The following is a 24075-nucleotide window of genomic DNA, read 5'->3' as shown; positions in this document are numbered from 1 at the left end:
ACCTTTGTTCAGATAAGGAGCATAACCCAACTATAGCTATAATCGAGTTAATCTCATCATGTTGACCCACTGACTGATGTCTGAGATCCTGTCGTGACACCTCGGAAGAGTGGATTTACTAACGAGTAAGTGATGTTACTGGTGCTGATAGAGTTGTTGTCCTCCTGAAAGTTGAAGGTTCAATCCCCAGCCACTCCACGTACCAAAGGGTCCTCGGCCGTGACACTGAACCCCTTAGAATACAAACCATGAACTGCTTTGTGAGAGTTTGTGAATTAGAAATTTCTCATGATAAAAATGAGATGTGTCTTCTTTGGATTTGAACAATGTTTTGCTCCATTTATGTTCCTTATGTCTGAGGTTTGAATCTGTTATTAAGTGGAAGAGTGTGCTGTTCACTTCCTGGAGAATGGCCTCTGTTTTATGCTTTCTCTCTGAATGTATACTTCTCTCACATGAGTGAATTTAGCAAAACTCGGAAAGAGATTGTATCTTGTGTCCATAAATTGATAAAAATGTGGCAAAGAAATGTTGACAGTTTTTTTTTTTCTTGCTTGTCATTTTGGCCTAAAAATAACTAAAGCAGTTATTCAGCATTCAGAACAGTTGCAGACTCTTCCTGTCGCTCCGTGAAACGACTTCAAGCTTCAGCTCAGCAAAAAAAAAAAAAAAAGGAAAAAAGAAGAAAAAAAAGCTCATTTCACCCAGTAAGTAAAATGGTTGTAACCTTTGGTCACACTTACTTAGCCAAAATATACTCTTTAATTGTGTGAATCTTTTTTTTTTTCCTACTTTCTCCTACTTAAAACTGTTGTGTGCTGGAAAAGCTGGGTTCAGTGCACTCTTGCTCTGCTGGGAGGAGACTGGCTCTTCCAGAGGTGTAATTCTGCAGCCACACGAGGTGTGTTTTTGGGTTGCCTGGGATGTGTTCTCTCAGCGTGGGTTTGCACGTTGTTCGGAAAAAGGGAATAATTTGGTCGGCTGTGATTTTGGTGGCTGCCGAATGTTTTTCTGTGGCCGCAGCGAAACACTTTGCAGCCTGATGTGAAGTGTTAACATGTCACAGTGGGATAATTACAGTGTTTACTTCAGAGGGATTTTAGTTTTTTGTTTTTTTTTGGTCTGTATTGGCTTGCTATAAATTCAGACTGGGCTCTGTGACATATATAAGTAAATGTGTGCATGTTGACATGCATAAACGTGTGATTAGTGTGTGTGTGTGTGTGTGTGTTAGCTCTCGGAGACTTGTCAATTCAAACAGTCAGCATATAATCAATCATGCAGTCAGCCACTGAGGCAGTTTTTGGCTGGTCCTGTCCACCACAATGATTGGTTAATCCCAGCTGTCAATATATGGTAAAATGATCAATGCGTTCACACTTCAAAAATCCTTAGTCAGTATGAGGAGTGATCAAGCCTCAATCCAGAAGATTAACCTGCATTATACTCATTACCATATGCCCTTCCAAGGATGACGAATGATTGAAAATTGTTTTGAAATTGCTATTTCAGGCTTTGGGTGCTGATGACTCATGGAGCAGACCTGTGTTTGTTACAACCTCCCCCACCCCCTATGGGAATGGAAAGAGCTGGAGTATTATTTTCCAGCACCAGCAGAGGAGAAGATGGGCTCCCCTGTGTAGCTCTGCCCTATTTGCTGTTACAGAGTCCAGTTGGGTCTTTCTGTTACACAGTGAAAAGCCACCATTGAGAGCTGCTACAGTTGATTTCAGTAAGGCTTCAGTGGTTTCTGGGACAGTTGGCCAGTCATCACCACAGGCAGGTTTGTCTTCATTTGTGTGTGTGTGTGTGTGCCTGTCTGTGCGTATTTGTGTTGTCCTAATTGTCATTCTGTGGCAGTCTTTTTTCTTTTTTTCTTTCAGTACGGGTCTTGAATAAAGGGGTGGTGTATTCATTAGTCAGAGGCTCTTAAAAGTCCCGTTGTTGTGGTTTAGCAGAGCAGCCGTTTTGTTTCAAAACACTTTTTGATATATAAAAAAAAAAAAAAAGTCCAATTTTAATCACTCTCATTTTTTTTCTGTCCAGACATAATTTTGCCACTTACTGTAGACTGAGTGTTTTCCTGTGACTAATACTTTGTGTGATTGACTGCTGATTGTGAAGGCCTTGACTCATGCTGTAGGGAAAAGGTCAGTTAGTTTGTCATATCTCTTCCTCTGCTTTTCCTACAACCAGCCACCAAGGGCACAGTTGTGTCTGTTAAATGAAAGATACTGTCTGACCTGTGCACATGTTCAGTAGATTCACAGATTGCTGTGTGGCGTTTTCTCTCTGCTTGCTTCTACACACGTTGGTGTGCTTTTTCCTCTACTCATTGTGCTTCTACTCAAAGGTAAGGTTTTTTATAGTAAACCACGACCTACCGGCTATATTAGTAGTATAAATCAGCACTGTTGCCATGGCAATAGTCTCTTCTTCGGTTTCTCAGGGCACACTGGAGCACTGAAGAGTGACTTCATTTAGTCTGGGACATACATGGGGGTGCCACTGTGATTAACTTGCCAGTCACTGGTTATGTTTAGCTTTCTCCACTTGTTGACAGTTGCAGTTCATCAATACAGGAAGTGGAAGCAAATGTTTACAGCTCGGGCCTCATACATACACGCTAACACAACTCATTACTGCTGCGTGTGGCTCTTTCGCGCTTCAGACTCTAAATTGTTTCCCTATTTTTTCAGTCCGTTGCATTTCTGTATTTGTTATGTTCCTCCGCTGGAGTAGGCTATAACTTTCATTAACACTTTCCAGCCATCTGCTGCCCCCTCATCCTCTTAGCCTCTTCCTCTCTTATCCGCCCCCCACCTCTGAAAATCGCATGGTACTAATCTATGGGAGCTGCTGAAATCTTTCCAGTTAGTGTGGGAGACATGTCACTGAGCTTGCTGTGCCTGCTGACCTGAATTATGGGGAGAGGACAGACCTAACAAGATGACTCGCCTCCCCCCCCGTTTGCACCCAGCGCCTGGGAAGCCCTGATACCAGTGAAACTTCAGGCGCCACTAATTATTAAACAGCACAATAAGTTTTTTTTCCACAGAAGGCTCCACGGTATTGGATGTGTTGACAAAAGGACTTAGTTGTAACAAATAGCTGTATAACAAAGCCCAAAGAGAAATGGATGGTTACAGATTTGTAATCTGCTGCTACATACTGTAGATGATTGGATAGCTGTTGATTCTTCTGTATTTGTGTACGTGCATGACTGCATGTGCGTGCGTGTGTGTTGTCTAACCCTGAAGTGAACTGGGAGTAGAAGCTTTGTTCGTTTATGGAGTAAATCTGCTTATTGCGAGAGTGGAGGCTCTGTCCTACTGTAGATCCTACAACAGCTGCTGTACATTGTCGACACCAATATTTCCTCTTTTCTTTTTTTTTTTCTTTTTTCTTCCATTTTTGTGCGTGTGTGTGGTAATGATCCTCTTAAAGGGAAGCTCCACCCTTTGTGGGGTATGAATATTGGGAATTTGCCTGTCTTGCTATGCCACCATGGCAACAAATAAAGTAAATCTGAGTCTGAAAGCGTTAGAATGCACTGATACATGCATTGCATCTACATATTGCTTCTCTGCTTCATCAGCTGTGTCTTTATACCATTGCCTCTATATGGTTTATATGTATTCAAATAGTTGTATTTCTGTGTGGATTTCTCTGTCTGGCTTTAAACCGTCAGGGTGATGCAGTAACTGTTGTGGAACAAGGTCAGAGCACCCATTACTGTCTGCTGCACAGTGAGGGAAAGGAGGAGGATATGAGGATTGGATGTACAGTATGTAGCAGTTGATGAAATGATTCTAAAAATGATAGTTTGGATTGATTTCCCTGTCATCTCTCTTTGTTTGCTTAATCTTGTAAAACAAACAAAAAGGCTCCATGTATGTCTGTCAGATTTTAGAGGAGAACTTGCTTTGTGGTTCAGTGACCGTTAACAAATCTGAGAGCCTCTAGATAAGAACCCCCCCCCCCTTTTTTTTTTCCTTTCAGGGCAAAACGCTGTGGAAATCAGATAAATCTGATTCAGAGCAGAGAGATACGTGGACACAGACGGAATGAAAAGAGTCGAGCAGGTGTAATGAGGGGAGAGAAACTGGGAAATGTGATGATGATGTGGGAATAATGAGGTGCCACACTCAGGAGGAAGTGATGTCCTGGTGCGTAGTCGGGTAGGATGGGTTGTTGAAGTTATCGGAGCGCGGCTGTCAGCTCGTCTTTGCCGAGGCTCGGTTTGCAGGCGGGCGGCCCGATTGACTGGCTGGCAGAGTGGGGAGACTCTGCTGAGTCTGAGTGATCTGTCACCCAGACTGCGCTGAGGCGAGAGGACTGTACTCAGGGGATGATGGGTGATAAATGACTGTGGGGGGGGGTCGCCTCAGGGCTGACAGTGATTGACAGGCAGCTTCTTGTTTGAAGTCTGTGTATTTTGGGTGTTTGGGGAAATGAAAAGACGAACAGTGTGGAGTTTTTTTCCAAAATGAGGCATTAACATGTTATTAAACCAATCTAATTTTGCTTTATTTCATGCCATATGTTATTTCTGTAGCACAAATGTCAATGTACTCAGTCATACATATTGTTACTATTATGAAACATAAGAGGAACGTTCCTTAGGTTTTTCTCCCATGACGGCATTATATAACCACAGATTTGAGAAAGAGCGTCTCTGTGTTTACTCTTTGTCCCTTTTGAAATGCCTTAAGGCTTCTGGATATTTCTGCCAGTCATGTACACAACAGTTCACTGTAATGCAGTCTTTCAGGTTTTAACTAAAAATATTTGCAGTGCTCTCGGGGTTCTTTTTCACTTCTGGAAAGTGAGTCACACTACGGCCATGAATAGACGGGTAAGACAGGAGATTATTTGTTGCCTTGTTCATCCACTGAAAGGGATGTTATTTGTTGTCTCTTTAGAGGAAGGTTAAGGTGATAGTGCACACCCTAACGGGTGCTCTGACAAGAATGTTCTCAGACGTGTACTGTCTGGCTGATTGTCCTATTTATTTGTCTGTCAGTAACTGGAAGTGAACAGACGAAAAACAAATGAACTCGGATACGTTTTCTTAGTTTCTATCCAAAAGCTCTGTAAGAATACACTCATAGTTTGAACTTTTCCATCTCTTGGATCAAACACTACAAACGCTGCTTTGATAATTGTTAGTTCTTCAAGTGTCTTTTAAGTTGCTGTGTGTCACGGGCAAAGTTCACTTATTACGGGCAGGCTGTGAGGCTGCCCTGGGATTTCCAGGCTCCACAGTGACACGCACTCTTGTCACTCAGGCCCCAGGAGGGGAGGTACTTGGATCAAGTTTAACAGGTGAGCAGACAGGTGCAGTTCTTAGAATACAGCTGGGAACAGAGAGGTAAATGTGCGTGTTTGGGTACAATGCAGGCCTGAGCTTTGAAGGACTTTTTAGGGTGTGTGCGTTTGTTTGTGCGCCACAAAAGCTAGTCTCTGAACTTTGGAAAATGGGGAGGGCAGGATTTATTGTGATACTGACTGTTGCTGAGTTGTGTGGCAGAGTTTTCCATTCACTTACTCTTTGGACTTTGGGTATACAAACCTGAAAGACAGGACACAAGGTAATGTTTTTTTTTTTTTCAACAGGCTCCTTTCTCAGAATAATAAGTATGATTCATTTATTTGCTAACAGATTTGACAGAAACCATGTTTGAGCTGTGTCACTTGATCGTTGCTTTGTGGTGATTTTCATAAAGAAAAACTGTCGATGTTAGCTACTTTCTTACTGCTGTCTCATCAAGTTCCTGTGTGGTGTAAAGCAGTTTGGTATGAGGGCCAGATTGCCCTCTCAGGTAGCCATGACCACACTGTGTTTCCATAGGTACCAGCCCGTGTGCCTCAGTCTTCCACTGCTATTTGTTTTTCCCAGGAGAGACCATGACCAATCCTGGGTCAAAATGTTCTTCTCTTGGCAGTATGGTTGTTGGACGTGTTTGCTCCCTTGATCATAGGTCAAGCTTTCACTCTGTCTCACCTCACATGACATCACCTAGTTAGCCTGCCAAAGGTAGATTTGTGAGCGTCATTGTGGAGAACATTTTTCTTCTTGTCTGGATTCTATAGAGCCGGGGAACTCTTCCCTTTGCCTTGTTCTTATTCTGCTGTTGTGCAGAGATGGTGGAAAAGCCTCCAGTGTGCCATATGGAGCAGGCTGCGTAACAGGACTAATTACTGACTGAATTTTCTCCTTTCACTGCCGGGAGCACATCTAAAAAAAAAAAAAGAAAAATCAAATTAGATGTGCCAGCAGTTTTGAGCAAGAGTTGGTGTGACGCGATCGAATCGAGAACAGAGCTTATGTGATGGTGGTCTGCAGTTATTATAATCTGCTGAGGGACATCGCTTTGTTTGAATGAACAGGCACATCGGTGACTACGAGCTTCCCCCTGCTGTGGTATACGCTGCAAATTAAACCATTGAAGAGCAGACCTGTGTGTGGTCACTGCCATATTTCCTCCGTAACACTTCTGAAACTTCAAACCTGTGTGAAAGTACATAGTTCTGATGTAAAATGTAACCATGCTGACTGTCGCTGACTGTGCTGATAAGTTTAAAATCGTTCTGTTTTTAGCAGTTAGCTGATCCAACTGGCTGTGTTGCCTCAGCCAAAAAGAAAATACTTAAGCCCCTTTTGTTGTCCAGGTTTGGGACGTAAAAACACATCGATAAACTAAATTGTTTCTTGGTTAGAGGTCATCCTGAATATACCATCCATATAGCAAAAATACTACTGCAACAAATCCAAATCCTGAGGATTTTTGGGGAATGTGTGTTAAAAACTACAGTGCATTTTAGAGATGGTACATATTTCTTAGTTTTTTTTAAATGAAGAAACCTCATTAAAAATCGTTTTCATTTGTCTGATTTAAGCACTTTTAGTTTAGTTACCAGAATAATACTCTGTGGGCCACATATCTCTTCATTTCTCAGCAAATGCTCTTGCAGGTTGCTTGTGCACATGTCTTATCAACCCTTCAACAAATGCAGCTATCAGACCTCTTTTCAGCTGAACCCTGTTTATTACTGGCACATGATCGGAACACACCTGGTATTAAAGTCTGAGGGATTAATGTTTCTTACTTCCTTACACTGGGTGAATAAACACTCGGTTCACATGACACACATCAAGTGGTGATCAATAAAAGGGCATCGGTTATGACATCGGTTATGATCGTATGATTTTGCAAAATGATGACAGAAGATTTAATCGCACTGCGTCCTCGGTCTGTACCGCATGTGTTCACCCGTCGGTCTGTAATCAGGTGCGTGTTGATGCCAGGTGTGAAAAGGCAGATAGTTTCTCTTGAGCAGTTGAGCTTCCTTCTGTTGAAAGTCAAATGCGAGACAGCTGTTTGTTTTTATTTTCTCCGATAAGTTTAGACAGGAAAACTGCTTTGGAAGGAAAATCATCGTTTGGCGTTAAACACAGCCTCTCAAAGCCAAGCACATTCCTTACAAAGTATGACACAGGGAGAACTGCCAGGGTATTTTAGCTCAGAATAGCAGAGATTGTACATATTTTCATGGTTACTAGAAATGAAAAATTAAAACAATTTATTCTGGCAACTGGGATGGATGTTTGTTGAGGACCTGTCATGGAATTTAGTGGACAAACAAATATATGGAACCATCATGCTATTCCTATAATCAAATGTGCTTCTTATCGAAGACGCATGAAAAACATGCTCTCCAAAAGGACGCTCTTCTAATCGGCGTGCTCTCTCTTTCTCACATTCTCACACACGCATATCTATTTCCAGACCATGTTCAGAGCAGATCAGATGTACTCAGTCAGGCCTGAGTGTGAGAGAAACTAATATGCGTCCCGCAGCTCTCTGCAGGACTGATGCTTCAGAGCTTGCCGTCTTCTCCTCTCTGAGGTCGACAGCCTGAAACACACTGCTCTCAAGGTCATTCACCGGCCATCCTCTCGCTGCACACCACTGCATTACGATGGCAGGATTATTTTGGGATTCAGATGTGTGTTTAGAATAATCTTTTTAAAGTGATCAATGACTCAAAATAAATATTGTTTTCCTTTATACATTTCTTCCTCTGCAGATCTGGCCGCCTCTTCTCTGCAGTACCCGTGTGGATCAGTGGATTATCTGTGCTCTCCACGGCTGGTAAAGAAAGGTCCGACCCCCAGACCATGTCACGACAGGCCGGCCATCAAACCGCGGCCCCAGCCCTCCACCTCGCCCAGGCCACCAACTGCGCAGAAACCTCAAGGTGAAATCCTGTGACACAGTGTTGCCCCGTTGACATTGGTGCTGTCATTATAATTGAAAGGTGCAGCAGAATCAGACCCCTGCTATTAAGCTGACATTGATTCTGCTCTGACAAACGCTTTTCTACAACGTGGTACATGCCGGCCGCCTGGCCTCACTCTGCCACTCGCACGGCTTTGTAGGTCACCTCTGCAGAAGCTGCTGGTGTAAAGGAGGCCAGCGGTTCCCAAGTGTTTGTTGTTTGGGCTCCATTTGAAGAATGCTAAATAGGAACAACATGTGCTACGCTCAGGGAGTTAACCTAGTAGCATACTAGGACATTACACTACAGACTTGGCCCAAATATTCAAAAGGTTTATAACTATTCCAAATTATCTGAAGGAGTAATCCCTACTGATCACAATTATCGAGCCATGATTAGTATTTTAATTCATGCAATTCGTGTTTTCTTTTACATTCAGACACCCAAAGGTGTCCATTTTAGAATTATATGAAGTATAGAAAAGCAAAAGGTCTTAAACAATGAGGAGCCAGAACCATATGTTTTGAAAATGGCTGAAACTAAGTTCAGTGCTCATTTGTTCTATGTGCTTAAATTGTGTTTCCTGTCTGTGGTTTAACATAGAGGGGGCTTTGAGAGTTATTCACTTATTCAGCCCAGTGCTCAAATGCAATGCTTTGCTGAATGCCACAGTTTTAAAGCAGCTAATCTGGATCAGCACCGATATTTATTATCTTTCTTCTTCGCCCATACTCCATCTCTCCACCAAGGTTAGTTCAGTTCAATGAAACAGATTTTGTGTAATCCCGGCAGACAGACAGACAGACAGACAGACAGACAAATAAGCAGAAGTGAAAACGGAAAATTCAGTCCTCCTAATAGAAAACGGAAAAAGGTGCAAATGCACGTGGAATTCAAACAGTTTCTGCTCTTTAAAGATAAAAAAAAATAGATTTAAAAGTGGAAAATCTGAATCAAGATGTTATCCACAGGGAGTTACTATTTGAGAGCACTGACAGGTCAGTAATAGTACCTGCAGTAAGGGACGACTACTTTAATTGTCTGATTGGATCCGAGTTTGTCTGATCAAAATCCAGGTTCAATCATTTTCATGAAGCCCATCAAAAGATTCCCGGAAAGGTCTCTGTGGTGTCGAAAACCTTGAACCACTTATTCCTCAATCACAAAATAACTTTTTGATGCAATGTTTGTGCTTCCATTGTTTGAAACCGCGTTTGTCTTGATAACATATGGAGCTTTTCAAACTAAAACATCATTTTCACTCTGGCGACAGCTGAGACGAACATGTCGTTTGCACATCTGTATCATAACATGTGTGGAGATCTTCTGGTTGTCCTGCGTCAGTCACAAAGACAGGCAGAGGAAGTGCTCAAACGAACCACCGTGACATGACACCGTATTTCCTGCTTTCAAACGAGTGCATTTCCTAAAATGAGATATATGTAAATATACAGGCCTCGAGAGTTGATTTATTTTTTCTTTAAGTGTAAGGTGTGCAAGCATCCATGGGGGCAGTGTTGCTTTTTAGAGGCTGTGCCGTTTGTGTTAGTTTTTCTTTTTTTTAATTTGTCTGGAAGTGTGGTGACTTACGCACGCAGTGGCCTCAGCATCCTGTTCTGTAATAAGGAAGTTGGCAGATAGCTGACGCTCACGGTCGATCTTGCTCTGCCGTGCTGCTATAATTTCAATGATCTTTTTTCCTTCTTAAAGTTTTGTGTTGAGGTTTTGCAAGTTAAACGCATGGACTCAGCCATGGAGGTTTTTTCTCTTGGATTTATTGGTGTTACCTGATTGTTTCTGTAAGTGTCAGCAGCCTTACGCGTCTCTCTTGCTTTGCTGTTCTTGCTTTGCCTGGGCCGGTGCGTCTGTAGTGCCCCCTAAACCTGCGCACCTGCTCGCCCTCGGGCAAGACAAGAAACCTAAGAGGATACCCCCAGCGCCCTCAAGACCTCTACCTGCACCTCCTCCTCCACCCAAACCAAAGCCCTGTTTAACTGCTCCTGGCCTGGGAGCACAGCCACAAAGAGAGGCCCAGAAAGTTGGACTTCTCATCGAGAGATTTGAGAACTCAAGGTAAGGGGGGGAAAAAAAGCCATTTTGGAGTCTAGATTGATTAATTTCTCATATAGAATTTGTTAGCAGACTGATAATCATGCCTGTTTCATGGATATGTGAGCTGGTGGGATAATTTAAAAGAAAAAAAATCTTGTTTCTTCTTTTCAGTTTCTACCATCTAGTCCAAATTATGAGTTCTTCTTTGGTTATGATTCATAATGCACATTTTGTTTTCCTAGGGTCCCCATCCTGGGGGTGCTTCCACGATCACAGCTGCATCTGTGCCTAACAATGGACACTGCTTCTGACATCCCTCCCCCCTGCGGCTCAGACTCCACTGCACAGGTTGCAGAAGACTCCTCTGCTGTGGACAAACTTGCACTTGGCACCTCTGAACAGACAGACGAAGTGTCTGAACTTTCCTGCCTGGCTTCCATGCATATCGACGGCTCGGACGACGCTACGCTGGACAATGGCGTGGAGGATGGCATCACGCACCGGGTCGGTTGCCTCGATAACGCAGAGCGCGAGGAAGGCTCTTCCCATAAACTCCTGGACAATCCTGACTCCTCGGAGCAGAATGGGAAGATTCCCAACCGGGACAGCGGCATTGACAGCCCGTCGTGCACCGTTGAAGGGGAGGTATTCCCCAACGAGGATGCCATCGACGAGGAGGATCATTACGACAGCGTCACTGAAACAGAGAGTGTATCTTGCTGTGTAACCTTGGACAACAAGAGAGACTCAACGCAGGACGAGGACAGTGACTTAGACGAGGGCAGCAGTGGCGAGATACACTCTTTGACAGACACACAAACTGGCTATCTGACAGATACACACTCAGAGGCACACAAAGTGAGTACCACACATACTCATCCTCAGCCAGTCATTCCCATAAACCTGAAAAGCCATAATTTTCAAGTCTGGCTCTGTACAACCTTCACTATTTAATTTTCATGTTGTGTGGTAATTTTCAATAATTTTCATGCTGCAAGTTTAAAAGCTTCATCTCAGACACTCAGACTGCCTTTCATGTAATGGAAAAAGTAGCATGTGTCTATTATTATCTCAGCTTGGGTGAGCAGTTTCAAAGAATGCTTCTGCATGAAACATAAGACACTATTATAGCCTCAGTTTGCTGGTCACAAGTGACTGACTGGTATCTAAAAGCAGCTTTTCCCATACATAAAAGGATGAATACCTGCCCAGAAGCTGTAACTGGAGCTGCTGCTTATTGCTAGATGAGAGTCCACAGACTCAAGTCTTCCCACAGCTGAGCTAAGATTTCAGCTTGGCTATTGATTGTAAACAACACTCACACCAGCATACCTTTTTCCTGTTGATGCAGGCTAAACTTTATCTACTATCCGTAGAAAGACAAGATTGAACTAGGTCCAATTAGAGGAGCTTTCAAAGACAAAAAAAATCAGACTAAGAGCAAACAAATTGCTGTCACAGTTGTTTGGAGAAAATTCTTCCTTAGATAGTTTCAATGCTGTGAAACACACACCAATCTCTAGCAAGTCATATGAAAGCACCAACACAGACGCTGGTGTCTGTCCACACCCTCAGAGTTTTAGGGGAAGGTATCTCTTCTCTTCAGCGCTTCCTGATCCCGAAACTGCTGCGCAGAGGAAGGGTGTGTTGTGATATGTGTGTGTCCGTGCTTGCCGGTCTGTCTGTATATGTGCGAGTGAGTCTCACACAGCATCTGACATGTTGATGGCTGTATAATGGCAGCCAGAGGATGTGGTTGGTTTTTTTTAGTTTTTTTTTTAGTGATGCGCACTGCAGGAGGACGACTGAAAACAAGTTTAGCTGACTGCTGAGTGGCATCCACCTTGCAAACGCAGAATATTTCTGAGTTTTAGTTTTGTTAGCGTTATAGGAGCTGGTAATGCCAGATTTTCTTACGTTGTAAAATGTGTGGGGAAAGTTCCATCTCTCATGTGTCTAAGTAGCTGTGTACACAAATGTGTGTGTTTGTACTAGTACCAATCTGTTTACGTTGCAGGGACACAACTTCCTTTTGAGGACAAAATAGCAAGTTCTCAAAACTCCCGATAAAGGGGAAATTTTGGTTGATGTCAAACTACATCGTGGTGACGTAAAATGATGAAATGTGTCTGCAGGTTTGCTTGTGTAGATGGGAGAGAGCTGTTGTGAAACCCACATGCTTCATGACCCAAATGCGCGTTAAGTCACTTTATCGGTAACGCAGTCGATAATGTTCACTCAAACGTGTTTATAATGTCATCTTGGCTACCAAAAGTCAGAACGCAAGAAAGAGAAATAGCATCTCTTCATTCTCACCCCAGCAGCGAGTAACATATCTCATCAGTTTCACAGGTTATTGCTAAAATTAAACCGTGAGAAGAGTGTTATGCACATCGCTTTACAGTAATCTGCTGCTGATGCTGTTAACTCAGCCACACTCGTAAACATTTTGAGTATTTATTGAAGTCAGATATCCCTCCCAGGCTTGCTGTAGGACATTGTTCTCACAGGCTTTTCCCACAAAAAAAAAAAAAGAAGTTTTAAAATTCTTATAATCATAGTTACTGTTTTACCTCACCAAACAAACAAACAAAAAAAACTCTGTTATCTTGATCTGTAGAGGATTTGGGGGGGTTGGAGCAGTTGAGAGGGTGTGAGAGGTGTTGAGAGAAGATATTGCAGAATGAACCAGGATACCTTTCAATTGTTTTTTCCCCAAAATTCAAACATTTCATATTTTAAGCCATTGTGCAGCTGCAAATCACCGCTTAGTATGTGAAGATATGTTGGCGTATTGATGTTGTTAGTCTTTAATAGGGTCATGCAGATGTATTCCTGCACATGAGTCGAAAACTTAGCTTTTTCTTGGCTGCAACCTTTTTGATTTAAAAGTCCATATACCTGTAGGTTGGTTTTAACCAGGTTATAAAGGTCTATGAGCTGTTTATGAGCTCCAAGTTGGCTTTCTCTCAGTTTAAGCTCAGTTTGTTAGAGTCTGCTGCTCTAATGCGACACCCACTGGTTTTCTAAGATTGCACATGACACCTTTAAACGGAGGTTAAGAAAAACACAAGTAATGTTCTTCTCTATAGCAGAGGAATAAGAAAAAAATTAAATGAGAGTGAGTTTGAGAATTATATGATTTTGTGCATTTATTATTTCATATGTCACAGAGATTGAATTTAACTAGTATGTCTTTTTTTTTTATTAGTGGCATTATCGCCTTTGACCATCACCTTATTTTTGGTGCAAATAGAAGTCTCTCTTTTTATATAGTTCTTAAAATCCAAATTTTCTATCAGCAATGCTTAGGTATTGCTTTACTGCTTAACCGAGTCCACGAGTCAAGCAAAAATAATAATAATAATAAATCTGTGTTCTGAATTAGTTTTTGCTAACAACCCAGCCAAATACGAATGACTAAAACAATCACCAAGTAAATAGAATTAGGTCTTTATACTGCAGGACAGTGAGCAGCCCTCCCTGCTCTTGGATGCTCAGGTTGTGTCTGCAAAACATCCTGACTGACAGATCACAGCTCAGCAAGAGATCAGCAAGACTTGCTGAGTTAATTTCAACCGTAATTGCCTGCTGCAGATATTTGATATTTTATTGACCTTCCAGCTATGGAATAAGTAATCAGCATTGGTTAAAAAAAAAAAAAGCTGGTAAGGATTCAGGCTATAAGCAAGACAGTCCAGCATTCGCATTAATACCGGCTATCTCCTGTCAAAGTTTTCAAAAGTACCAGAGGGAAAAACAGGGGCATGTTGGCGGTGATTCAGAATTCTCTATTTTTTCAGTTTGCACACAGTTAATCCATAGTGTGTCCACTGATTGCTCATTTTTACTCCTAAAAGTTTGGTTCTCTCAGTAGGTGTGCTCCCCTCAAACCTCTGGGGTGTGTTGCTGGCACAGCTGGTGTGTTGCCAGGTCTACGTTGGTGCATATTATTGTATTTAAGCCCCTCTCTTAAAAAAATCAATCCAGTTTTTCTTATTCTCATTATTCCACTGCTACTTAAGTTGACAGTACAAGTTCTACCAATTCTGACATCCAGGGAAGAAACATTTCTGTGATGAAGGCGAACAGTTAGCTAGCTGGTTATTCATCCAACACTGAAGCATCGTAGTATGCCTTTTAACACATTTAAAGTGTTAGACATTGTGTCGACTTTTGCTTGCTTTATAAATACAATCCCACCGTGTCGTGGAATTGGGATTTTTAGACCAGCCCTAATAATCCGGAGCTGATCACAGTTTCAATTCAGTAAAAGGCAGTTCTCTGGCTTTTAACATGCTTTAAGCAACTGCTGTCTATAACATGTTTCTTTGCAAATCTCTGAAGCAGCTTTATTCTGACTTTAATGTCAATGCTCACTGGATTGTAGTCAGATGATAATTAGAAGTTGGGTGTCTACAGATAAACAGCTGCAGGGAGAAGGGGCCAGTTGTGTGGGAAATAACGTATTTATGGAGAGCTGGTTTAAAGCCTTGTTGTTTTTTTCTTTTTGCTTTCATGCCTCAAATGTTACCTGCTTGTCTGACGGTGATTGTCTGTCTTCCCCAGTGCTCAGAGGCTCAGAAGCTGTTGAACATTGCCAAAGAGCTTCTCCAGACTGAAGAGGCCTACGTAAAAAGACTCAACCTCCTCGACCAGGTAACGCTCAGCGTCTGTCTCTTTATCTGTGACGGTGATGGCGTGTTTGGGTGCCATTAGATTAAATATGGTTCACTGAACTGTGTCAGTGGTGTTAGTGATCAAGATCGGTGCTGAGCTGGATTACGACTAGCGCTGTGATCCACTTCACACCCATCGAACTCTGACTGGATTACTGAAAGTCGTGTAAGCATAAGTGTGTGAGAGACTTTTTTTTTTGTGTGTGTATGGGAAGTATATTTATACACGTTCAGCAAAACATGAACTTGTCACCGCAAACCTGAGCATGAACTTGTGTCTGGTGTGAGGCACACATTATTTGTGTGTATGTGCTTTAGTATCATACCCTCCCACAGTCTAGAATCTGTGTGTGTGCGTGAATCTTATGAATTAAAGATGTGTTTTCCAGCTTTCCGCTGGGTTTATAATTGGAAAGCATCCTTGATTAACATTTTGGGTTTAATGACACAGACCTGCTTCTGCTTTTTACGAACACATTTTACAGCGCAAATCAAAAGGCACTGTTCAGTTCCATGTTAATTCTTTGTGAGACCTTAAAACAATACTACTAAACAGGCATTAAATAGTGGGTTCGGATTTACAGAAATATTGTCTAAATGCATCAAATGGATCTATAGAATATCAGAACACTCAGATAGAAGTGTTTTTATTTTTTCTCTCCAATGTAATTGATGCATGTAACCATTTACAGTCAGCGACCAAGTCGATGGATAGTAGTTTGACTTTCTTCTTCTTCTTCTTTTTTTTTTTGCACCTACAGTGTTATCATGTTGACTGGTGTTTGTGATGATAATGCTCTGTCAGTGGTTGAGTCTTCTTCCTCTTTGCTCAGCTCATGTGGTAGAGGAGATAAACAGCTGCCCTATCACAGAGCAGCTCTGGTTTATTTGCTACTGAGGGCAGAAAACCCTCATAGTTAGCTTCCTGTTTTTGTCTGAGTGCTGCTGCACTTGTTTCAATGGTTCCTATTGTCCCACCTGTGATTGTGACTGACAAGGGCATGAGTGTTAAGTTGGTCGCAGTAGTCATGACAAATCAGACATACAATTATAAAAGTCTAACCTGCCTGCAGACACTATAATATCCCAAATGTAACCCCTGGTTTTCCTTAAGGTCCATTAACACTGGATCGTGCATTTCCTATTGCGTAGCTTAAACAAGTAGTAATTGATTTTGGCTGAGAAATTAAGCCAATGCAGAAGTGACAAAACTCTAAAGTTCCTCTAAAGACTATTTGAGCTTGGCCTTAAAAACATATTCAAAAAGCCAGACTTGCGACAGCAATAAACACCAGAAAACGCTGTAACAACTTAAAACTAAAAGATCAGTTATAACAGTGATCTTTTACTGACACTCAAAACCCAAGCATAAAAGCTTTTCTCCCTCCTTCCTGTCTCTATATCGTTGAAGTTACACATCTGTAGGTTTTGATGCTGTTTGCTTTTACCTTTTTCTTTCTTTTTCTATTTGAAACCTCCAAGTCCAAACTACAGTGCCTTCCAGGTTGAACAGGGAAGTAGGAATTTCTGTCTTTGGAGTGGGAAAATTCGAAGCCAGGCAGTTCTCAAAATCCAACATGGCCACACAGCCGGAGTAAAGTTGACTAGCAAATATATTTTGACTGGTTAGACAAGTGATTTATTGGAGAAATTTCCTGGTTCCACTATCTCAGATCTAACCATTTGTTGCGTAGTAAGGTGGAAAACAGGCTTTGGGCAGCGGGAACTGGCTGTTTAGTGACGGTGATGGAATAATTGCAACCTGTACAATATATAAAAGTATTGAGATGATTCTCAGCTTGTCATTGACAATCTTCTATAGTTGCTCTGTCAGCCAAAATGAACTTGATGAGATACAGCAGCCATGTTTACATTTAGTTTAGCATAAATGTCATCTTAGTGCTTATTGTTGCTCATCACAGGTGTGAAGTCAAAACATTCCTTTTGATCAACATAGGATGGAAATTCATCTGTCCATGTGTCTGCACCCTGAGTTTGAGGCTGCTCTAGTTTTCACATTATTTTTTGTGCACATGTTTTCCCTGCAGGTATTTTGCACTAAGCTCACAGAGGCTGGAATCCCTCAGGACGTCATTACAGGGATCTTCTCAAACATCTCCTCCATCTACTGCTTCCACGATAAGTTCCTGCTCCCTGAGCTCAAAACACGGATTACTGGAGAATGGTGAGTAGTTTCATAGACTCGCTGGACTTGCTCAGGTTTGGTGTAAAGTTATTCAAGAGATAGTTTAGCCTGTAGAGACCAGTTAAGCTGTTAATGCTGGCTGTGATATTTTAGGACAGCAGGGTGGCAGTGGGGGGCATTATTGCCAGGCTCTAGGTGGTGTCGTATTGCAAGGTTGTGTATCTTTGTTTATGTCAGAGTTGCAGATCGAGGTCACAGTCTGTTTTTCACAGTAAGCAGGAAATGTATCTCTGGTGTGGGACGTTGTGCCAACATCAGCCATCCTTAGTTGATAATGACTCCTCTGGAGGGCTGTGTTCGGGGACATCACCTGTCACTTAATGGTCCCGTTCACATTATTTTCTGGAACTCATTAAAATTCACCGGCTCAGTTTTTTTCAGATGGAAAGAAAAAATAATAACACGCTACCAGGAGACTTTGGAAAAGGGCACCTCAGAGAGAAAGTCATTGGGATTAATTTATGCATTGGGCCAAAAGTGTTCATCTTTTATTAACCTTTTTTTCTTACTGCTTCTGACTGATAAGCACGCATATTAACTTATCATACAAAATACATTGCAAATATTACAAATAGAAGTGTTTTTTCTTTTTCTTTTTTTGTCTTCTCAGGGGGAAATATCTAAAATAATCAGACAAAGCAAACATTAAACTACCAGTCACATGTTGTGTGCTGGAAAATGTATTTTTTCTCCAAAGCTTCCACTCCTATCACATACATAGGTGACGGAATATAGAGTCACCTATGTATGTGATACACACACGTACACACTGCTGTTACAACTGAGTCATTAGAGGTTGTAAGGAAATCATCGATGCGTGCCTTTCCTGTGAGAATATTGTATCTGAGATCTCACTTGTAATTCCTTTAAACAGGGCTCGATTTAGATGGAAGTAAAAGCTTGCAGGGGGTTATTTAAAAAAAACAAATGAATGACTCTCCTTTTGTGTCTTTGAAATGGATAAAGATTTTTAAAAGTCGATGCTCTTGGGCACTAAAGTGCTAAAGTTTTTTTCTTTTTCTGTAGGGATTTAAAACCCCGCATTGGAGATATTCTCCAGAAACTGGCTCCGTTCATGAAGATGTATGGAGAATATGTGAAGAACTTTGACCGAGCCATGGACTTGGTCAACACCTGGACACAGAGGTCTTCACAGTTCAAGAGTGTTGTCCAGAACATACAGGTTTGTGTGTGTGTTTGTATGTCTCGTCCCCTGCTGTTTGTCCAAGAATAAGTTTATTTCAAAAGCTCTTTTATTGAATGTCCTTTTGAAACCATCTCTCCATTTTCCAACACCAAAATGATATTTTGGACAAAATCTAATTCTTGTTTATTATACTTGTCTTTGAATCAACAGAAACAGGATGTTTGTGGGAACCTGACGTTGCAGCACCACATGCTGGAGCCGGTCCAAAGGATTCCTCGATACGAGCTGTTGCTCAAAGACTACCTAAAGAAGCTGCCTGATGATGCCCTTGATCGAAAAGACGCAGAAAGTGAGACATGAAAGCCACTGTTTTGACTGCAACACACACTCACACTGCTGTTTCAATTGGTTAATTGCAGGTTGTAAAGAAATCATCCATGTGTGCCTTCCTGTGAGCCTGTTGTGTCTGAGATCTCACCTGTAATTCCTTTAAACTAGTACCACGATGCCCTTTTCCATACAGTGTATTTGTTATCGGCACACTCACTGCCACTGGGAAAAACTCAGGGACACGTCAGCATGTGGACAGGCTGGGAATCAAATTGCTAACCCATTGAATATTAATCATCCTCTCACAGCTGCTATTCAACTGATATTTATGGAATAATTAGGCATTGATAGAGCGCCTTGAAAGAACTTGAATCATGGCAGAGCCAGGTAGTTGCATGCCTTGTGACTACAATTGCTGTATGAGAAGAAGTGGAAAGTCTGGGCCAAACTGTCAATGTTTGAGTTTTTATACTCAGAACTGGTGTATCAGTTGTCACATCAAACTCCCCCCCCCCATGGGAGTGTTCACAGCTTAGAGGCACAAACTGTAGAAGCGCTCCTGAGGTTAGAAGGAGCCATAAATTCACCTGTGTTGTATGTGACGCTTAAGTCTCTGAGCTATGAGTTACATGCTGTTCTGCTTTGACTTCACTCCGTTAGTGTTAATCAGTCTTTTAACTTTCACCAACATGTTCTACTATAATTCACATTTGACTTTGTGATGCAAATCATCACACTTTGTTTAAAAATATTAAGTCATGTGATACAAACTGAAAACTTGATTTCAGGATTGGATTCAGAATTACTTAGCAGAAACTTGAGCTTTGTAATGCCTCCTCCACACTTATGCCTTTGTACAGCATCCAAGTTTGCTCCTCTCAGATAGAATATTGTGGAACATTGCGGGGGGGGAGCTTGGCTTATCTGACCAGTCGGATACAAAGAAGCAAATGCTTTTTCCAGGAAATGATGAGAAAAACAATCATCTCTTTGAATAACACAACAGCCAGAATGTGAGTATGTATTAAGCTCTAAAAGCAACAAAACAGGTTCAGGAGTTCCTCTAAATGATAATAATTTCTTGTGACGTTTGGGAGCAGCCTAAGTAATGTCTCCTTCAGGTACTGTAAATATAACGATAAAAGTAGGACAGTCAGTAGACTTTTGTTACAAAGCTTTTAGTATGATGCCTTGATTTAACTTTGTAATGAAAAAGGTCATGAATATTTAACCCAGAGGGTAACTGAGGGCAGTAAGTCACATGAATGACAAATTGTAAACTACACTCAGTGAGGTAAAGTAACCAGAACTTTTAGCCTGGTTTTGCATGCAATTTACAACAAAAAAAACATTATATACTGAAATACAGATATTTCTGCTGGTGCACGATAAAAATAAACTTGGATTGCACATTATGCACCCTGGAAGAGACAAATTACACGTTTCACATGATCTTATGTCCTCCTACATCCCTGTGTCCAGTTACCTAAGCCTTAAATTTACCACACCGTGTTGTTTGGAGTCTGGGAGGGAGTTTCTCATCCACTCGTGCTGAAAAGCAATTCATCCCAGCTGCTTGGGCCTCACTTCCCCCCTTCTGTGTGTCACTTCTGTTTATGTAGGTTATGATTAATACAGCTTACTCAGGTGCTATCAGCCATTTGTGTTACACTCACTATTAGTTGGAATGGTTTAATGCAGTTCATATTTGTAGTGCACATGTTTAGTCTTTGACCTCAGTGAACCTGTGTAACGTAATTATTGTAACACTCATTGATTAATCTTCTGTGAACAACAGAACTCTAGATACACCTATGTTTATGTAAAAGATGGATTATTATCAGTCACTGTTTGAATTTCTGATCATATTATCGGTAAGATGACGTTTTTTGTCAGCTCGGGACTTTTTGCTCACGTCTTTGTACCTGTCTGTGTGTATTACAGAAGCATTGGAGCTGATCTCTACTGCAGCCAACCACTCCAATGCAGCAATCAGGAAAATGGTAAAATCCTCTGAGAAACACAAAAATTCACGGCTCTGGTTTTTTTTTTTTTGGTTTTTTATTTTAACTCTCATCTCTCCACCCCTTTCTGAGCTTTGTAAGAACCAGCACTCTGTTACCCAACCAAAGACTTGCTGATACTGCCTCCCAGTCAGCAACAAAACATTAAGACAGACAGGAAGCTGCTGTTTCCTGCCTCGAATGTCATGCCTGACTGTATCTCTTTAACACTTATCCTCCTCATCTCTTTTACCTGTCTGGCCATGATACCTGTTCCTTATGTGTTCTTCAAAGAAACTTAAACAGACAAATGTGTCTATGAACCAATAAAGAAATATAAGAGCCGTTTTCTGCTTTGCTGAAAAAGCTCATGAATGAATGAGAGTCAAACTCAGCAACACTTATTGAGAGAGTTTAGAGTGGAGCTCCATCTGTCTTCTGACTTCAGTGTCCTCACAGACTTTCTGTCACTCCCTTCTCTTATCCTCTTTTATCATATCTCAGGAGAAGATGCACAAGCTGTTAGAGGTTTATGAAAGGCTCGGTGGAGAGGAGGACATAGTTAACCCAGCCAATGAGCTCATCAAAGAAGGACATATCAAGAAGATGTCAGCCAAAAATGGAACAGCACAAGACCGATACCTCTACCTGGTGAGAGGGTTGTGAAATCTGAGAAATATCACACAGGAGGGGTGTTTTTATATCTGTATGGTTTATTAATTACTTTATCTCTTTCTTTTATGTAGTTCAACAATATGGTGCTATACTGTGTGCCTAAACTCAGACTGATGGGGCAAAAGTTTAGTGTCAGAGAGAGGATTGACATTGCTGGCATGGAGGTATGGTTCTGGTTCTCCTTTACATGTCTTTTGTTTTCCTCTTTGGTTTATTCTCCTGACTGCAAATCACATTTCCTCCACTTATTCGTTACAGGTGCAGGAGAATGTGAAACAGAACCTGCCGCACACATTTGCCATCATCGGTAAACAGCGTTCACTGGAGCTGCAGGCCAGGTAAAGAGATCTAAGACTGACACACTTGACTTTAAACTGGAGTTTGGTCCATATTAGAGTGATACGTTTTTTAAGAGCAAACACAGTATTTCATCTAATTGTATAGATTAATTGTGAAATTTTACAAGATTGGAAGTGTCACAGTTCGACTAATGTTTATCACATTTTTTTTTTAATTATTTTCATTGTAATTCATATCTGTTTCATAACACCAATACCCACTGAAAAACAGCCCTAACCCACAAACCTAGTTGGCTAATTACCTTGGTTATTTTGCTTGTTAGCATCAAGCCAAACAAGCCAGTTAGTTTTTGTTAACTAATGCATAATAATTCTTAACATGTTTCTTATTGAACCCGCAAGCTGCTGCTTTAAATGAACTACTAGTAAACGATAACACATTTTACATCTCTGCATAGCTAGCTTTGCGATGCAGCACATGCTATCCACCTAACGGTGAACAAAACTGGTTTACGAAGTTGGGTTAGGACCTGTAATTTTATCTTGAATATGGGATTATTTAAGCCCTACATGAATTTGTTTTTCAGGACTAAGCCATTTCATGGTGATGTCATTTTTTTTGTTATTATTAATACTATTTTTTGTGAACATGAAATGATTTTATTATGCTTATCTTGTGTCCCCCTATAGGACAGCAGAGGAGAAGGAGGATTGGATTCAGGCAAGGATCACACAATAGCATACCTACACATATATGTACACACGGTCTGAGTCTATAATGCAACTCTGTGGGCCTATGCCTTAGGTCATTACAGTTAATTGGGAAATGGAATTGGCAAAAATGTCCTCCACACTTTCATTCAGTGTTTGAGTATATTTAGTTTACACTGATTAATTCCCATCATTATTGCTCATTTAACCCATTAAACAGAGTTAAGCTGATTAAAGCATTTCGGACTAGAGGGGGTGGCCATTTAACACAGAGAGCTTGGGGGATTTGAGCTGGCATGTCATCATGAAAAAGGAGCAGAACGTAACAGAGGTAGCGTTTTCTAAAGGCTGACGAATGGTGGAAAGTAAAAAGAAAGCTGCAGCAGTCAGACCAGGATTCTTTTGGAGCACTGATGTCATGGCCGTCGTCATTCATTAGCAGTTTTTTTGTAAATTGCATGCCCGTCAGCATGGTGCAATGGCTTTCTTGGCTCACCCTTCAGAAAGAGATAGAAAGAGCCCTATCATTAGCTCAGAAACATACTCTGTAGGGCATGTAAGATCTCACACTTGTACATTATCCATATGCTGACATGTCTGATCAGTTTTCTTTTTCTTTCCTCCCTAAATCTCTTGTGTTTCTCAGGTGATCAAGGCCACTATTGAACGCCACAAACAAAACAGCGAAACGTTCAATAAAGCTTTCAACAGCTCCTTCTCCCGTGAAGATGACCATGTGCCTGAGTCACCGGTCAGTATTACTCTCATTTAACCACTCACTTCGTTGACAGGTCACTTGGCGGGTCATGCTGCGCAATGAATCATGGGAGACTACAGGAACACCAAACATCTTTTTCATAGTCTGGCCTTTGTCTGCCTGAACAGCTCTCCATCTATGGATGTGATAGTATCATACAGACAAAACACTGACAGACAGAAGCTCTTTATTTCCACATGTAGTGTCTGTGAGTCTCTTCTCCCAGAGCTCTCTCATGACCTAATAGGGAGAGCCCAAGTCAAAGTTTATACAGAACTATTACACGTCTGCTTTGACCCACTTTGGGCTGGCCTGAGTTGGACCCCAGCCAAGCAGTTGCTTGACACAAGCCAGAGGACCAGGTTCAGATTGTCTATACTGACACCTAGCGGTGGAGGGGCATTACTGCAGGAGGAGGCTGCTGTTGATTAGCTTGTTTGTTCTTCTTCTCAGGGTCCCTGGTCCAACACTTCCATTGACTCAGATGGTGAAAGACTACATGAAAGGGTAAAATACTGACTTATTGTCTCTGGCATGATGATGCTTCACAGAGTCAGTGATCACCAGATTAATATCATTTGGGACGGTTACATTAAACTTAAATTAAAATGGGATAACAGATTGGGACAGGTGCATGTTTACGCTGTGTTGCAACACCTCGTCTTTTCACAACACTCTAAGTATTTTGGAGACCAGCTTTAACAGTTTCTCAGATGTTTTTTCGCTTTGTCTTAGTCTATCTTGAATCAGCTTGTACTCAGAAAAGGATTTTAACATTTCTGGGTCTTGCTTATATATTTCTTTTTTTTTTTTTTGCTCAGTAGAGGTTCAGCTGGCATTCATGAATGCAGAGGGAGATTAAAGTGCTCCTGAGTCCATGCATTGATAACCACCACTCTGCACTTTAATGCAGTGCCACCTGAGGCTGTA

General features: G+C 41.4%; 1 protein-coding gene across 3 annotated transcripts in view; it reads left to right on the top strand.

Annotated features, from left to right (window-relative positions):
* The window catches only part of fgd (faciogenital dysplasia), a 52842-nt gene that overhangs the window by 22809 nt on the left and 5958 nt on the right, over positions 1 to 24075 (top strand). For 2 of the 3 annotated variants that reach the window (XM_072366216.1, XM_072366215.1), the window contains exons 2-15: positions 8095 to 8265; positions 10158 to 10359; positions 10581 to 11196; positions 14908 to 14997; positions 17066 to 17202; positions 18250 to 18406; positions 18581 to 18719; positions 20645 to 20703; positions 21208 to 21354; positions 21450 to 21542; positions 21637 to 21716; positions 22368 to 22398; positions 23035 to 23139; positions 23599 to 23652. In XM_072366216.1, coding sequence (XP_072222317.1) covers positions 8095 to 8265; positions 10158 to 10359; positions 10581 to 11196; positions 14908 to 14997; positions 17066 to 17202; positions 18250 to 18406; positions 18581 to 18719; positions 20645 to 20703; positions 21208 to 21354; positions 21450 to 21542; positions 21637 to 21716; positions 22368 to 22398; positions 23035 to 23139; positions 23599 to 23652 — 2081 coding nt within the window. The remainder of the gene's footprint in view (positions 1 to 8094; positions 8266 to 10157; positions 10360 to 10580; positions 11197 to 14907; positions 14998 to 17065; positions 17203 to 18249; positions 18407 to 18580; positions 18720 to 20644; positions 20704 to 21207; positions 21355 to 21449; positions 21543 to 21636; positions 21717 to 22367; positions 22399 to 23034; positions 23140 to 23598; positions 23653 to 24075) is intronic. The other variant, XM_072366217.1, reaches the window with a different exon arrangement.

This window comes from Leuresthes tenuis, unplaced genomic scaffold (assembly GCF_036924035.1).
Source record: "Leuresthes tenuis unplaced genomic scaffold, fLeuTen1.0.hap1 SCAF_16, whole genome shotgun sequence".
In the NCBI taxonomy this organism is placed as follows: Eukaryota; Metazoa; Chordata; class Actinopteri; order Atheriniformes; family Atherinopsidae; genus Leuresthes; species Leuresthes tenuis.
This window is presented reverse-complemented; position numbering and strand designations above follow the sequence as displayed.